We start from the raw sequence: 16,704 nt of genomic DNA on the forward strand, positions 1-16,704 counted from the left end.
TAACTGCTTGCCAAAATATGAAAGTTATGGCTCTCAAAATATGGTGATGCAAAAACTATATATTTTTTGCAATAAAAATAGAATTATTCTTACCGTTAATTCGGTTTCTAGGAACCTTCCACGACGGCATATGGAGGTTGCCTCTTTGCCCTAATGGGGAACAGGAAATGGAGAGGTTAAAAGGCCCTCCCACCTCCCTCTCACCAGTGACTTATAACTGAAAAACCATAGCACCGGTTTACCTTGAATCCCAGATTTAAATCCAGGAGTATAGGGAGGGAACTAGCGCCGTCGTGGAAGGTTCCTAGAAACCGAATTAACGGTAAGAATAATTCTATTTTCTCTAGTCACCTTCCACGACGGCATATGGAGGAATACCAACTGATTGGCGCTAGGGAGGGACAACGGCCTGGAGTACTTTCCGGCCGAAGGCTAAATCCTTGTTGGGCATTACATCCAATCTGTAATGCCTGGAGAAGGTATGCAAAGAAGACCATGTGGCTGCCCTGCAGATTTGCTCTGCTGATGCACCTGCTCTTTCTGCCCAGGAGACTGAGGTTGATCTAGTCGAATGAGCCTTGATTCCCACTGGAGGAGTTTTGTCTTGAGCAAGGTATGCTTCTGCTATTGCTTTCTTTATCCAGTTGGCAATAGTACTTTTGGCTACCTTTTTTCCCCTATTTTGTCCTGATGGGTGGATAAATAGATTGTGGTCAATTCTGTAAGAACTGGTTTGTTCTAAGTAAAACAATACAGTGCGCCTGACATCCAGCATATGGAATCTCTCTTCTTTGGAATTTGCAGGATTTTGGCAAAAAGAAGGTAGAATAATTTCCTGGGAGCGGTGGAAGTCCGATACGACCTTTGGGAGAAAGGAAGGGTCTAGGCGCAGCACTATAGAGTCATCTCGAATGGTTAGGTATGGTTCTCTTATTGAGAGAGCTTGTAATTCTCCCACCCTCCTTGCTGATGTAATAGCCACAAGAAAAATAGTTTTGTAGATTAGGTTTTTCTGGGAGCAGGAGGATAATGGTTCGAAGGGGGGACCTGTGAGCCCCTGTAATACTAGGTTGAGATCCCACAGTGGTACTGTTATTTGCTTCTTAGGGTTCATTCTAGAAGCTGATATCATGAATCTCTTGATCCAGCGATGATTTGCCAGATCCTGATCAAATATTGAACTGAGGGCGGACACCTGGACTTTTAAGGTGCTAGGCCTGAGGCCTATTTCTAAGCCCTTTTGCAAAAAGTCTAGAATTTTTGAAATATTCGGGTTGAAGGGATCCGGCACCTCAGGAAGACAGAAGGATGAAAATTTCTTCCAGATTTTATTATATATTGCAATGGTTACAGGTTTCCTAGATTTTTGAAGTGTGGAAACCACTGCTTCTGATAGTCCTCTTGCTCTTAATATTTGGGCTTCAGTAGCCATGCTGCCAGATTCCACTTGTGGGCATCTAGGAGATGGATTGGTCCTTGAGAAAGAAGGTCTTTTTCTATCGGAAAGTGGAGCGGCCCATCCACCTGAAGGTCCACTATCAGGTTGTACCAACTCCTCTTGGGCCATAGTGGAGCTACCAATATGGTAGGCGTTTGTTCTTCTCGCACTTTCTGTAAGACTTTTGCCAGAATTGGGATTGGTGGAAACGCATAAGCTAGCCGGAAATTCCACTTCTGGACCAGTGCATCCACTCCTTTGGAGCCGTCCCTGGGGTTCAGAGAGAAGAATGCTTCGACTTTCGCATTTCGGCTGGATGCAAAGAGGTCGATTTCTGGGAGACCCCATTTGTTCACCAGCATCTCGAAGCTTCGGTTGCTCAGGCACCATTCCCCCGGATGTATGTCTTGGCGACTTAGATAGTCTGCCTGAATGTTGGACGAGCCTTTCAGGTGAACCGCTGTCAGAGATAAGAGATGTCTTTCTGCCCAGGAGCATATCCGGGCAGATATATTCTTCAGGCAATTGTTTTTTGAACTGCCCTGATGTCTGATGTGGGCCACCGTGGTCACATTGTCCGAATATATCCGAACGTGATGTCCCTTGATTAGATGACTTCCTACTAGTAGGGCTTCTTCTACAGCTTTTAGCTCTCTGTAGTTGGAAGATTTCTTGCTTGTTGACTGGTCCCAGAGACCTTGGAAAGGGGTGTGATTTATCATGGCCCCCCAGCCTCTCTGGCTGGCGTCCGTTGTTACTGTGGTCAGTGGGACTTGCGTCCAGCTGACCCCTTTTTGTAGATTTTTTGGGGACATCCACCAAGCCAGGGAGGCCTTGACACGACCTGGTGTGTACAACCTCTTGTTTAAAGAATTGGGATGACCGTCCCAATTCTGCAAGATATGTGCCTGAAGAATTCTGGAATGGGCTTGGGCCCATGGTACCGATTGAATGCAGGCTGTCATCGAGCCCACAAGAGACATGCCTACTCTGACTGTAGGGGATCTGGTGTCCCTGAACGTTTTGACCTTTGATAAAAGGGTTTGACGGTGTTCCACTGGGAGGAAGGACATTTGTTTTGCCGAGTCCAGGAGAACTCCCAGGAATTTCCTGCATTTGGAGGGTCGTAGGTGAGATTTTTCCAGATTCGGCACCCATCCAAGAGATGTCAGGATTTCGAGAGTCTTGGATACATGGGACTCCAGGGCCTGTTTGGAAGGAGCTATTATCAGAAGGTCGTCTAGGTACGGTACTATACAGACGCCTTGCTTCCGGATAAAGGAGACTACCTCCCCCATTATTTTGGAAAATACTCTTGGAGCCGAGGAAATTCCAAATGGGAGGACGTTGAATTGATAGTGCTCTATCAGACGCCCTCTCTGTACAGCGAATTTGAGGTATTGGCGATGTCTTTGGTGAATAGGGATGTGAAAGTAGGCATCTTTCAGATCGAGAGTGGCCATGAAGTAGTGTGGACCTATCAAGGGGATGGCATTCTTCACTGATTCCATCTTGAATCTTCGGTACTTTATATGCCGATTGAGATTCTTTAGATTTATAATGACCCGGGACTCGCCCGATGGCTTGGGAACCAGGAATAAGCGAGAGTAGTGGCCGTGATCCCTCTCCGATTCCGGTATCTGGGATATCGCACCTGACATCTTTAGGGCTCTGAGACCGGACGCCAATTTTGACTGATCTTTCAGGGAGGGTAGGGAGGTGACTTTTAGACCCCGTGGGGGGGAGGAAATGAATTCTATTAGGAGACCCTCTTTGATGATATTGAGGATCCAGGGGCAAGAGGTGATGTTTTGCCACTGGGAGTAAAAATTTGAAAGTCTCCCCCCCACTGGATCGAAGTCACCGTTTCTCATGTTGAGACTGCTGCTGCTGTTGCTGAGGGATGAGGATGTTTCTCCCCCCTCCCTTCGGGTAACTCCACCTCCCGGACTTGCCTTTCCCTCTCTGAGAGGTTTGGGACTGAAAGGGACGAAAAAACTTCTTTTTGGGAGTTTTTTGTTCTGGGAGGGCTTTCTTTTTATCGGTTGCTTTCTCCAAGATGTCATCAAGAGAAGGCCCGAAGACGTAGTTACCTTTAAATGGTATGGCGCATAACTTGGCTTTGGAGGTGATATCACCAGACCACATTTTTAACCACAGCGCCCTTCTGGCCGAGTTAGTCTGTACTAACGACCTTGCAGCAATTCTGATCGTTTCCATGGAAGAATCTGCTAGGAAACCCGTGGCTCTAAGGAGACTAGGAAGGGAGTCTAACAACTCAGCTCTTGAAGTGCCCTGGGATATGTGAGACTCCAGTTCACCTATCCAGCGGAATAGAGCTCTAGCCACGCATGTTGATGCGATATTAGCTTTGAGGGCTACCGAGGAGGTCTCCCATGATTTCTTTAATAGACTCTCTATCTTCCTGTCCATCGGATCCTTTAATTGTGACGAGTCCTCAAATGGAAGAGCCGTTCTTTTAGCCACTCTTGCCACCTGAGAGTCAACTTTAGGGACATCCCATTTGGTCATTTCGCCTTCTAAGGGGAATCTACGCTTCATCTCGGATGGAGTACTGAGGCGCTTTTCAGGTAATTCCCACTCTTGGTCAATCATATCGGAAATATTCTGGTGGATTGGAAACCCCACCCGTTTACCCTTAGTTATGCCACCAAACATCTGGTCCTGTATGGACTGGGGTTCTGGTTCCTCCTCCAGCCCCATAGTACTGCGTACTGCGGCTACTAAGTCCTCAATCCAGTCAGAAGAAAAGAGATATTTTCTGGCCTCAGATGTAATAGAGGATGCATATTCCTCCTGACGACCTGAGGATGAGGCATAAGAGAGGTCTGACTCAGATTCAGAATCCTCTTCCTGGATCTTCCTTTTTTTGGCTGGAGAGTGTGGCGGAGGGGGTGGCGGAGGGGGTGGAGGGGTAAAGGCTGCTAGGGAGGATTGCACCTCTTGCTTGACCAGGGATCGGATTTCCTCTAGTAAAGAAGGTTGCTCTGCCCTGACAACTTTGTCAGTACAGGTCCTGCAGAGTTTTTTCTCCCATGAAGGTGGCAGCTTAATGGTACAGATGGCACACTTCTTTTTAACAGTAGTTTTGGGGGTAGACCTTTCTCCCTGCAATGAGAGGGGAGAGAGAGAGTGACCAAGGATACCCCAAAGTTACTACCTAAGGACCCCTGTCCCTGCGGCACTTACTGTGGCAGGGGCAGCGCTGGGCTCTGCAAGCGCAGGGCAGGTACCGCTCTCCATGACAGGAACAGTCTTACCTGCGACGTTTTCTGGCAGGTTTTATACACGGTGGAATGCACCTGCCCCCAGCGATCACTTCTTCCCCTCCATAGTCCAGCGTGGAGGACGCCGTCCTGCACGAGACACCGCCGGCGGAAGTGCCTCCAGGGAGCGCAGAAAGGACCGGAAGTGACGCGCGCGATCACTTCCGGGTTGCCAGCAGCGTGTGTGGAGGGGAAGGAGACCGGAGAGCTCCAGGAGGACTCCGGTCAGAAACACTAGCCTGCTTTGCCCTCACGGGGGCGCGGGAAGGCTAGGCACAGGTCCCGAGGACACCGCAGCGCGGCGCGACGGGAGCAGCATAGGAGGGGAGGTAAGATACGACCCCATGCTGCCCGGTTACACACAAGCCGACGCTTGTAAGATGCAGCAGTCACCGGCCACCACTGCATACGAAGTAAACCTCTCCTGTCCCATGGGGAACAGGAAAAGACACTGGTGAGAGGGAGGTGGGAGGGCCTTTTAACCTCTCCATTTCCTGTTCCCCATTAGGGCAAAGAGGCAACCTCCATATGCCGTCGTGGAAGGTGACTAGAGAAAACAGTCTTTTAGTGTGTGACAGCAGCCAAACATAAAAACGCGCTATAAGGTCTCATTCACACGTCCTGATATTTCCGGTACCGGAGTTGTCAGTGTCCGTGTGTCTAATACTTGCGACACGTGTGGCCTGCGTGTGCCGCATCAGTACCACAAGGACAGGCGCCAGGGAAGAAGCGTTACAGTAAGCGCTGTTCCCCGGCAGCGGGTGCTGAACACGGCTCTCATCATTCTCCCCTGCTCTACCGGCGATTGACGCAAGGTAGAATGATGAGTTACATTTAAGTAATAAGAGACAGCAGGCGGCGGCTGATGGGACTATTACTCGCATCAGCCTTCCCCTGCTGCTGCTAATAACAGTGACAGCATTAAATAAATACGGTAATTAAAAAAAACGGCGTGGGTTCCCCTTATTTTTGATAACCAGCCAGACAAAACTCACATCTGGGGCTGCAACCCTCAGTTGTTAGCTTCAGCAAGGTTGGATATCAAGAGTAGAGGGATCCCCATGCCATATTTTTAAATTATTTAAATAAATTAAAAAAAAGGCGTGGGGTCCCTCCCATTTTTGACAACCAGCCTTGCTAAAGCACACAGCTGAGGGCTGGTATTCTCAGGCTGGTAAAGGGCCATGGATATTGACCCCTGTCAGCCTAAAAATTGCAGCCCGCAGCTGCCCAGAAAAGGCACATCCTCCCACTTGCCCTGTAACGGTTGCAAGTGGGGTAATATTTGTCAGGTTGATGTCACCGGTGACATCAAGCCCACGGCTTAGTAATGGAAAAGCGTCTATAAGATACCTATCCCATTACTAATCCTATAGTTGTATGGTAAATAAAGACACAGCAAGAATAAAGTCCATCCGCCGCTCCTGCTGTCACTGTTATTAGCAGCAGAGGTAGGCTGATGGAAGTAATAGTCCCAACAGCCGCCGCCTGCTGTCTCTTATTAATTAAATGTAACTCTTATCATTTTCTCCTGCTCACGCCGATTGCCAGCAGAGCAGGGAAGAATGATGAGAGCTGTGTTCAGCAATGGGGAACAGTGCTTACGCTTCTTCCCCGGCGCTGATGTGTGTCATATGGATGACATCCATGTGTGTTATGTGTATGCACGTTTGCGGTACGTTTAATGTCCTGGGCTGACATTAAAATGGACATGTCAGTGTGTTTCGCCCACGGACACATGGTCCGTGGAAACACTGACATGTGCACAGACCCATTCACTTGAATAGGCAAATAGCACTTGATTCCTCCCGAGTCTCTCTACATGGCTAAGTAGTATTGTACAGCCACATATGGTTTATTGCCACATTCAGTAGAAATTGAGGGACACATTTTGTTGCCATTTTTACCCACTTCTTGTGTGAAAATGTAAAATCTTTGGCTAAAACAAAATTTTGGTGGTAAAAGTGTAGTTGTTTTGTCCTCACTGCCCAATGGTATAAAATTCTGTGACACACCCATGGTGTCAATATGATCGCTGCACCCCTAGATGAATTCATTAAGAGGTGTAGTTCATAAAATGGGGTCACTTATGGGGTTTACTGCTGTTTTGGCACCTCATGGGCTCTCCCAGTCGGTCATGGCACCTGCAAACCATAACAGTAAAATCTGGCGCTCCTTCCCTTCTGAGCTCTGCCATGCGCCCAAACAGTGGTTTACTCCACAAATAAGGTATCTGCGTACTCAGGACTAATTGTACAATAAGTTTTGGGGTCCAATTTCTCCTGTTACTCTTGGGAAAATAAAAAAATTGGGGGCGAAAAGATCACTTTTGTGGAAAAACTTATGATTTTTTTATTTTCACGGCTCTGCGTTATAAACTTTAGTGAAAAACGTGGGGGTTCAAAGTACTCACCACGCATCTAGATAGGTTCCTTAGGGGGTCTAGTTTCCAAAATGGTGTCACTTGTGGGGGGGGGGTTTCCACTGGCACATCAGAGGCTCTCCAAATGCGGCATGGCGTCTGATCTCAATTCCAGACAATTTTTCATTGAAAAGTCAAATTTCTCCTGTTATCCTTGGTAAAATAAAAAAATTTTGGTCTGAATTACATTTTTTGTGAAAAAAAGTTAATGTTCATTCTTTTTTAAACATTCAAAAAATTCCTGTGACGCACCTGAAGGGTTAATAACCATCTTGAATGTGGTTTTTAGAATGGTGTCACTTTTGGGTATTATCCATCATATAGACCCCTCAAAGTGACTTCAAATGTGAGGTGGTCACAAAAAAGTGGTGTTGTGTAAATGAGAAATCGCTGTTTAACTTTTATCCCTTATAAAAAATGTTGGTTCCAAAATTGTGCTGATGTAAAGTAGATAAGTGGGAAATATTACTTATTAATTATTTTGTGTGAGATATCTGTGATTTAAGGGCATGGAAATTCAAAGTTGGAAAAACGTTAAATTTTCAAACTTTTCTCCAAATTTCCATTTTTTTCACAAATAAGTTCAAGTCATATCAAATAAATGTTACCACTAACATGAAGTACAATATGTCATGAGAAAACAATATCAGAATCACCGGGATCCATTGAAGAGTTCTAGAGTTATAACCTCATAAAGGGACAGTGGTCAGAATTGTAAAAATTGGCCCGGTCATTAACGTGCAAACCACCCTTGGGGGTAAAGGGGATGTTATATTTTACGGTAATAAGATTTTAATCTTCAGTCAGTCCATTGGTAAAGAAATTGGCAAAACAGCTGTGGGTTAAAAATGCTCCTATATGAATTCCCTAAAGGGGTTTAGTTTCTGAAATCGGATTCCTTTGGGGTTTGTTTACAGCGACTGCTCTCTATACACATAGCGGGTAACTGAACCTGTGCTGCGCCACCCCCCTGACTAAAGCCGCAATGCTGCTGGGGAATAAAGTTCATTTTCTCCCCAAGGCATTCAGTTAAGGGCGGGCATCGGGCAGGTTAGTAATGCAGTTAACCTGCAGATTAGCCCCATATCTGCAGGTTAATAGCGTTTTTCCTGGTGACAGGTTGGCTTTAAATTCTCTCTTCTCCACACCTGTGCTACAATTCTCGTTTGCGAGAGAATTGGAGCATACTCAAATGAGTCGACTCTGACAGAGTTTTAGCTGGGTGTCATTAGCATGAATCAACGCCAATGTGAGCGTATCCCAATACTTGGCGAATGTCACAAGCATATTAATCCATAGGTGCCATCTGGTATAAAGCCCAAGAAAAAGTATGTCCATGCACAGGGATCACCTATATAATGTCAATAAGCTTTATGTTTAAATTGGGCGTACCCACAATAAGGCAACCTCTATCCTCATCCGCCTGAGTAGTAACCGTTTACAGGATACCTAACATGAGAGACTAGTATATTCCTAAACAGAGGGGAGTTTTTTCCATGATGATGCCACAGATTGAGATTTTTTTTTCATCTCCACAATAAAAAAATAGACATTTTACAGTTTATCCTTATGCATTTTCATCCTTTTTTCTCATACTTTTGGTACTTTTAAGTATATGCTTGGTTGATCCCTACTGATTTGGCAGTGCCCTCATTTCTATTCAAATACATCTGATAGTTATCATTTATGTAGCCCATTTTTACAGGTGCCGTGACTTTTATGTAGATTTTTTCCCCAGCTGTCCCTAAAGGAACTTGACAGATTCCATTACTTGTAACCGGTCACTCAGGTTTCCTTCGGATTTTTTAATAGTTAATTTTGCTAAACTGGACTAGTAGAATTGTTGTCAGGTGCAATTAAACCCTTCATTAATGGAACCCTGATGCCAGTGTGATCATGGCCTATTGATATTGCTTGTTTTTCACATAATGTGCAAGAACAGCTCTGTTATGACGTGCTCTTATGTTGAAGGGGTTTTCTGGAGCTTTAGCCCGTGTCTGATCAGTGGGGTTTGTGTAGACCAGCAGAATTGACCTCTGCATCCCCTTCATTGATTATTTAGACCTAGTGTCTGGTCTATCCTGGCTGCTGTGCCTTGTACTGCAGCTTAGCGCCATGAGTCCTGCAGCCCCTTCATTCTGATTAGCGGGTGTCGAACCCCATAACAGTCGAGCACCGATTGCCTTTCCTAATGAAAGGCCGTGAGTGCTTAAATCCCAAATAACCTCTTTTAGTAGCATTATGTAGAGTATAATTTAGACTAAATATGAATAGTGCTTTCAGTAAGAAATTTCTTGTTATCCCAATAACTGTGTTGGTGACTAATTTTTTTTGTTCTTTTTAAGCTCAACCAGTAAGGAACGTGAACCCTGCAGGGAATATTCAGCCAGGTATGGGGATATTTTTTTACATTTTCCTTTAGATAAAGAATGCTTCTGTAAATTCTGCATCACACTTCAAGTTCTGAATTACAATACTTGCCATTTCTCAAGTGGCAGGGACTCAATGCCCAGCCAAAATTTGTGATGTGGTGTTATAAGGAGCATATCTGCTGATTCATGCTGCCCAAACCACTGGCTGCATGACTGTGATACCAGCTTGGCAATTTGCACTCCCAGAGTGAATTGAACTGTAGTGTGTATGATTGACCTCCACTCCATTCAGCTGGAGCTTTTCAGTGCCCCAGTAATTGGTATCTGTGGGGGCCACGGCGGTCAGAACCCCAGTGATTGGAAAGTTATCCCTTGGATAGGTGATGAATTATAATACTTGCCATCACCCCTTTAAGCACTACTCTAAGGTTTGTTTGTTTGTTTTTTTTCAGCGCTGGAGTGGTGCTCCTACTGTAAAGTCCTTGTCCCCAGTCTTTTACTGAGCCTCCATCTTCTTTACCCTTTTTGGGCCCCGTTCCGGTACCACGGCGCCAACTTGTGACCCCAACTTCTGACTGGCTGGAAGTCAGAAGTTATGTCTCAGGCTGTCAATGCAAGTCTTTGAGAACCAGAATGAGGCTCTCATAGACTTTTATTGAGTTGTGACTAGTTGATCAAATAGCTTCAAATAAGAGCTTATCTGAATAGCTATAGCGCTTACCACCGAAGAAGCTGCATCAGTAACCCGGATACCTGGAGCGCTCCCGATAATCAGCTGTTCTGAGCCGCAGCTGCATGTGTCGCGGCTGTGTGACTGTTACAACATGAATGGATAGGTCATGGGCGCCGATGGGTGGAGAAAATGACTCGCACACAGGTAAATGCTGCTATCAGATTGAAAGCAGCATTTAACAGGTTAATAATCGCAACATGTCCTGTCTGTAATACACAGCCATCATCTGCCGATTATGGGGCAGGCTCGCTGCGGGAGCCCGCTCCATACACCGTTTTTGACATGCACCGAACGTGTACATTGGATGTTGTTCAGGGGTTTAAGCAGAACTTGTCCATAACGAGTTAACCTAACTTATTGTATGGCCATAATAGCCCAGTTATACTGATTTAATGAATACCTGTAGTGAAACAATCTGCAGCCTGTTTCTTTAATTCACCTTTGAAGTTTTGGTGCAATAACCTCTTCATGCATCGGGGTAGGAATGCGGGTAGGATCTTCAGCTCTGCCGTGTCCATCCACATTTGTATGACACTCCTTTTTAAATCACCTCAGGCAACTCTTGCACATATTCAGGTCCCGGCATTCTGCAAAATGGCGCCGGAATCTTTTCATGCTCAAATTAACCTTATGGTCTCCAGCAAAATGGCAGCAGATGCGCATATTGAAATCTCTGCTCGTCATGAAGCCGAGATCCCAAACTGCTGCCACACGCCGCCAGCAGTGCCATTTTGCTGGTTACTTCTGGGACATGAATGTGCACAAGTGCCGCCCTGGGAAATTTAAAAATGGCCGAGCCAATGACAGTCCCACCCCGATGCACGAAGAGGCTATTGCACCAAAACTTCGAATATGAATTAAACAAGAACCAGGCTATAGATTTTTTTTTTTTTCACTACAGGTATCAATTAAATCAGTATAACAGGGCCATTGTGGCCATACCTTTACTTTAACAGGATATTTTGTGATGACAGATTCTCTTTAAAGGGAACCTGTCACGTCCCCAAATGCTTTTAGCATGCAGATATGGGGTAAATCTGTGTGTTAATAACGTTCTAAAGCCCTGTGGCTGCTGCACTGAGAGCCTGGTACCAGGAGAAAATTACTGGATGGCGGAGCGGAGGTTAAGGGTTAACCCTCACATATGCTTCCGTCTGTATTTGCTGCATTTAGGCCCTGCCCTCCTTAAACTGCAACAAGGATTGTTTCAACTTAACACAAGCAAATTGGATATTAATTGACTCCATGTCCTAAGGCAGGGTTAGGGAAAGTGATTTCTGTCCACAGCTATTTGGGCATTTATCCCATGCTTCAGGGACCATACAGGATGATCGACTGGAAATGTAATCTGCTATATTTGGTTAAACATTTAATAATTGACTCACCCCTAATATGATGGCTGGAACTCCTTCTCTGGTGCTGCTCTGATGGACGATGGTACTCTCAACTGCTTTTCCAGGTTTGGGGCAGTCTGGCCTGAGGTTTCTAACCTCTGTCCCAAGGGCTGTTAAATAATAACAATAATGTTTGCAGGTAAATTATACAATTTGTTGTTTTTTATCATATTTATAAATTAATGGGAACCGCTCATCTCCCATAACCCCTTACACTGCTACCATGACTTTATTGCAGCCTATTTCTACATTCCAACTAGCCCCTTTTTGTGGATGACTGGTTAGGGGTAATTAATTTCCTTAGACTACTTTTGCCTCTCATGGCTTAAGCATACTACTGTGAGCGTGAGTGACATGGCTTGCAAGAATAACGTCACCATCATCTATTTGCAAATACCATGCATGGATGCAACATTCTGGAAAATGCATGTTGGGGCTGTGTCTTGGCTCCCCAGCTTCTCTGCACACTCCCAGAGAGACAGAGCACCGTGCCATATTTGCCAAGAGATTACTGTGATGTCACTCTTGCAAGCCATGTCACTCACGCCCATAGTAGTATGCTTAGGCGATGAGAGGCAGGAGTCTGAGGAGATCCACTACCCCTGACTAACCACCCACTAGCATATCCTTTATAAATCGCCTCAGGCAGCGCTTGGGCACATTCATGGAGAATATACAGTTATATGAAAGTTTGGGCACCCCTATTAATCTTAAGCTTAATGTTTTATAAAAATAGGTTTTTTTTTTGCAACAGCTATTTCAGTTTCATATATCTAATAACTGTTGGACACAGTAATGTTTCTGCCTTGAAATTAGGTTTATTGTACTAACAGAAAATGTGCAATCTGCATTCAAACAAAATTTGACAGGTGCATAAGTATGGGCACCCTTATCATTTTCTTGTTTTAAATACTCCTACCTACTTTTTACTGACTTACTAAAGCACTTTTTTTGGTTTTGTAACCTCATTGAGCTTTGAACTTCATAGCCAAGTGTATGCAATCATGAGAAAAGCTACTTAAAGTGGCCACTTGCAAGTTGTTCTCCTGTTTGAATCTCCTCTGAAGAGTGGCATCATGGGCTCCTCAAAACAACTGTCAAATGATCTGAAAACAAAGATTATTCAACATAGTTGTTCAGGGGAAGGATACAAAAAGCTGTCTCAGAGATTTAACCTGTCAATTTCCACTGTGAGGAACATAGTAAGGAAATGGAAGAACACACATACAGTTCTTGTTAAGGCCAGAAGTGGCAGGCCAAGAAAAACATCAGAAAGGCAGAGAAGAAGAATGGTGAGATCAGTCAAGGGCAATCCTCAGACCACCTCCAGAGAGCTGCAGCATCAACTTGCTGCAGATGGTGTCACTGTTCATTGGTCAACTATACAATGCACTTTGCACAAGGATAAGCTGTATGGGAGAGTGATGCGAAAGAAGCCGTTTCTGCAAGCACGCCACAAACAGAGTTGGCTGAGGTATGCAAAAGCACATTTGGAGAAGCCAATTTCTTTTTGGAAGCAGGTCCTGTAGAATGATGAAACCAAGATTGAGTTGTTTGGTCATACAAAAAGGCGTTATGCATGGCGGCAAAAAAACACAGCATTCCAAGAAAAACACTTGCTACCCACAGTAAAAATTGGTGGAGGTTCCATCATGCTTTGGGGCTGTGTGGCCAATGCCGGCACCGGGAATCTTGTTAACCCCTCTCTGTCATTGGACGTACTATTCTGTCCATGTGGGGTGGGCCCTACTTCCCAAGGACGGAATAGTACGTCCAGCGCGATCAGCCGCGCTCATGGGGGGAGCGCGGCCGGGTATCAGCTGACTATCACAGCTGACATCTGGCACTATGTGCCAGGAGCGCCCCCGGCACATTAACCCCCGGCACACTGTGATCAAACATGATCGCAGTGTTCCGGCGGTACAGGGAAGCATCGCGCAGGGAGGGGGCTCCCTGCGGGCTTCCCTGAGACGATCGGTACAAGGCGATGTGCTCACCTTGTACCGAGCATCTCCTCCTTGCAGGCCTCGGATCCAAAATGACCGCGGGGCTGCATCCGGGTCCAGCAGGGAGGTGGCTTCACAGCGCCTGCTCAGAGCAGGCGCCGGGAAGCCTGGAGCTGTGCACTTCAGATCGCCGATCTGACACAGTGCACAGCAAAGTGTCAGATCGGCGATCTGTCACTTTACTGTGATGTCACTTTACTGTGATCCTAAATAAAAAAAAAATATATATATTGTTCCAATAAATACATTCCTTTATCTAAATTAAAAAAACAAACAAATAAGAGTACACATATTTAGTATCGCCGCGTCCGTAATGACCCGACCTATAAAACTGTCCCACTAGTTAACCCCTTCAGTGAACTGTAAAAAAAAAAAAAGGGCAAAAAACAACGCTTTATTATCATACCGTCGAACAAAAAGTGGAATAACATGCGATCAAAAAGACGGAAATAAATAACCATGGTACCACTGAAAACGTCATCTGGTCCCGCAAAAAACGAACCGTCATACAGCACCATCAGCTAAAAAATAAAAAATTTAGTCCTCAGAATAAAGCGATGCAAAAATAATTGTTTTCTCTATAAAATAGTTTTTATCATATAAAAGCGCCAAAACATAAAAAAATGATATACAGGTCCTTCTCAAAAAATTAGCATATAGTGTTAAATTTCATTATTTACCATAATGTAATGATTACAATTAAACTTTCATATATTATAGATTCATTATCCACCAACTGAAATTTGTCAGGTCTTTTATTGTTTTAATACTGATGATTTTGGCATACAACTCCTGATAACCCAAAAAACCTGTCTCAATAAATTAGCATATTTCACCCGACCAATCAAATAAAAGTGTTTTTTAATACCAAACAAAAAAACCATCAAATAATAATGTTCAGTTATGCACTCAATACTTGGTCGGGAATCCTTTGGCAGAAATGACTGCTTCAATGCGGCGTGGCATGGAGGCAATCAGCCTGTGACACTGCTGAGATGTTATGGAGGCCCAGGATGCTTCAATAGCGGCCTTAAGCTCATCCAGAGTGTTGGGTCTTGCATCTCTCAACTTTCTCTTCACAATATCCCACAGATTCTCTATGGGGTTCAGGTCAGGAGAGTTGGCAGGCCAATTGAGCACAGTAATACCATGGTCAGTAAACCATTTACCAGTGGTTTTGGCACTGTGAGCAGGTGCCAGGTCGTGCTGAAAAATGAAATCTTCATCTCCATAAAGCATTTCAGCCGATGGAAGCATGAAGTGCTCCAAAATCTCCTGATAGCTAGCTGCATTGACCCTGCCCTTGATGAAACACAGTGGACCAACACCAGCAGCTGACATGGCACCCCACACCATCACTGACTGTGGGTACTTGACACTGGACTTCAGGCATTTTGGCATTTCCTTCTCCCCAGTCTTCCTCCAGACTCTGGCACCTTGATTTCCGAATGACATGCAAAATTTGCTTTCATCAGAAAAAAGTACTTGGGACCACTTAGCAACAGTCCAGTGCTGCTTCTCTGTAGCCCAGGTCAGGCGCTTCTGCCGCTGTTTATGGTTCAAAAGTGGCTTTACCTGGGGAATGCGGCACCTGTAGTCCATTTCCTGCACACGCCTGGCACGGTGGCTCTGGATGTTTCCACACCAGACTCAGTCCACTGCTTCCTCAGGTTCCCCAAGGTCTGGAATCGGTCCTTCTCCACAATCTTCCTCAGGGTCCGGTCACCTCTTCTCATTGTACAGCGTTTTCTGCCACATTGTTTCCTTTCAACAGACTTACCATTGAGGTGCCTTGATACAGCACTCTGGGAACAGCCTATTTGTTGAGAAATTTCTTTCTGGGTCTTACCCTCTTGCTTGAGGGTGTCAATGATGGCCTTCTTGACATCTGTCAGGTCGCTAGTCTTACCCATGATGGGGGTTTTGAGTAATGAACCAGGCAGGGAGTTTTTAAAAGCCTCAGGTATCTTTTGCATGTGTTTAGAGTTAATTAGTTGATTCAGAAGATTAGGGTAATAGGTCATTTAGAGAACCTTTTCTTGATATGCTAATTTATTGAGACAGGTTTTTTGGGTTATCAGGAGTTGTATGCCAAAATCATCAGTATTAAAACAATAAAAGACCTGACAAATTTCAGTTGGTGGATAATGAATCTATAATATATGAAAGTTTAATTGTAATCATTACATTATGGTAAATAATGAAATTTAACACTATATGCTAATTTTTTGAGAAGGACCTGTAAATGAGGTATCGCTGTAATCGTACTGACCCGAAGAATAAAACTGCTTTATCCATTTTACCAAACGCGGAACGGTATAAACGCGCCCCCCCCCCCAAAGAAATTCATGAATAGCTGGTTTTTGGTCATTCTTTGTGCAAAAAGAAAAAAAAGAGCATGAACCGCACATCCCAAAATCATACGTTGATCTAAAGCCGCTAGGCAAAAATTTATATACTGAACATGAGGTTTTCAGTTTAACATTCTGATCAGACTGTATGAAGCCCACTGCCACTTCACAGCAAACCTCGTAGTGGGTCCTAACGCCCTAACGGAGCGGAGCCGTGCCGCGACCACCGCCGCAGCGGCCATGCACCAGCAGGGCGGACGGCCTGTTGCCCCACAGCACCCATGCTGCGAGACTGAGCCCCCATGACTCCAGACCGCGCCGCCCCACCAGCACAAAGCCACAGCAACAATGGCCGTCACACAGCACCAGCACCAAAATGAAAGGAGCATTTAAACTCACCTTCCTCCAGCTCTTCAGTGAGAGCCAAGATGGGCTTAGACCCCTTACTTTGCAGTCTCCTGCTAATTAAAATCACCTGTGCCAAATGGGAGGAGTGCTGGTCCAAGAAAGAGACAAGAACATGCTTTGTGCAAAAAGAAAAAAAAAAAGGAGCATGAACCGCACATCCCAAAATCATACGTTGATTGGTCATTCTGCCTCACAAAAATCGGAATAAAAAGCGATCAAAAAATGTCACGTGCCCGAAAGTGTTGCTAATAAAAACGTCAACATGACTCTCTGGATCAAAATATGGAAAAATT

General features: G+C 45.0%; 1 protein-coding gene across 7 annotated transcripts in view; it reads left to right on the plus strand.

Annotated features, from left to right (window-relative positions):
• LOC143782312 (uncharacterized) overlaps positions 1-16,704 on the plus strand; it is a 261,375-nt gene that overhangs the window by 146,314 nt on the left and 98,357 nt on the right. For 6 of the 7 annotated variants that reach the window (XM_077269634.1, XM_077269636.1, XM_077269637.1 and 3 more), the window contains one exon: positions 9,493-9,537. The exons of the other annotated variant lie outside the window; for it this stretch is intronic. In XM_077269634.1, coding sequence (XP_077125749.1) covers positions 9,493-9,537 — 45 coding nt within the window. The remainder of the gene's footprint in view (positions 1-9,492; positions 9,538-16,704) is intronic. 7 annotated transcript variants of the gene reach the window in all.

Source organism: Ranitomeya variabilis, chromosome 6 (genome assembly GCF_051348905.1).
Source record: "Ranitomeya variabilis isolate aRanVar5 chromosome 6, aRanVar5.hap1, whole genome shotgun sequence".
In the NCBI taxonomy this organism is placed as follows: domain Eukaryota; kingdom Metazoa; phylum Chordata; class Amphibia; order Anura; family Dendrobatidae; genus Ranitomeya; species Ranitomeya variabilis.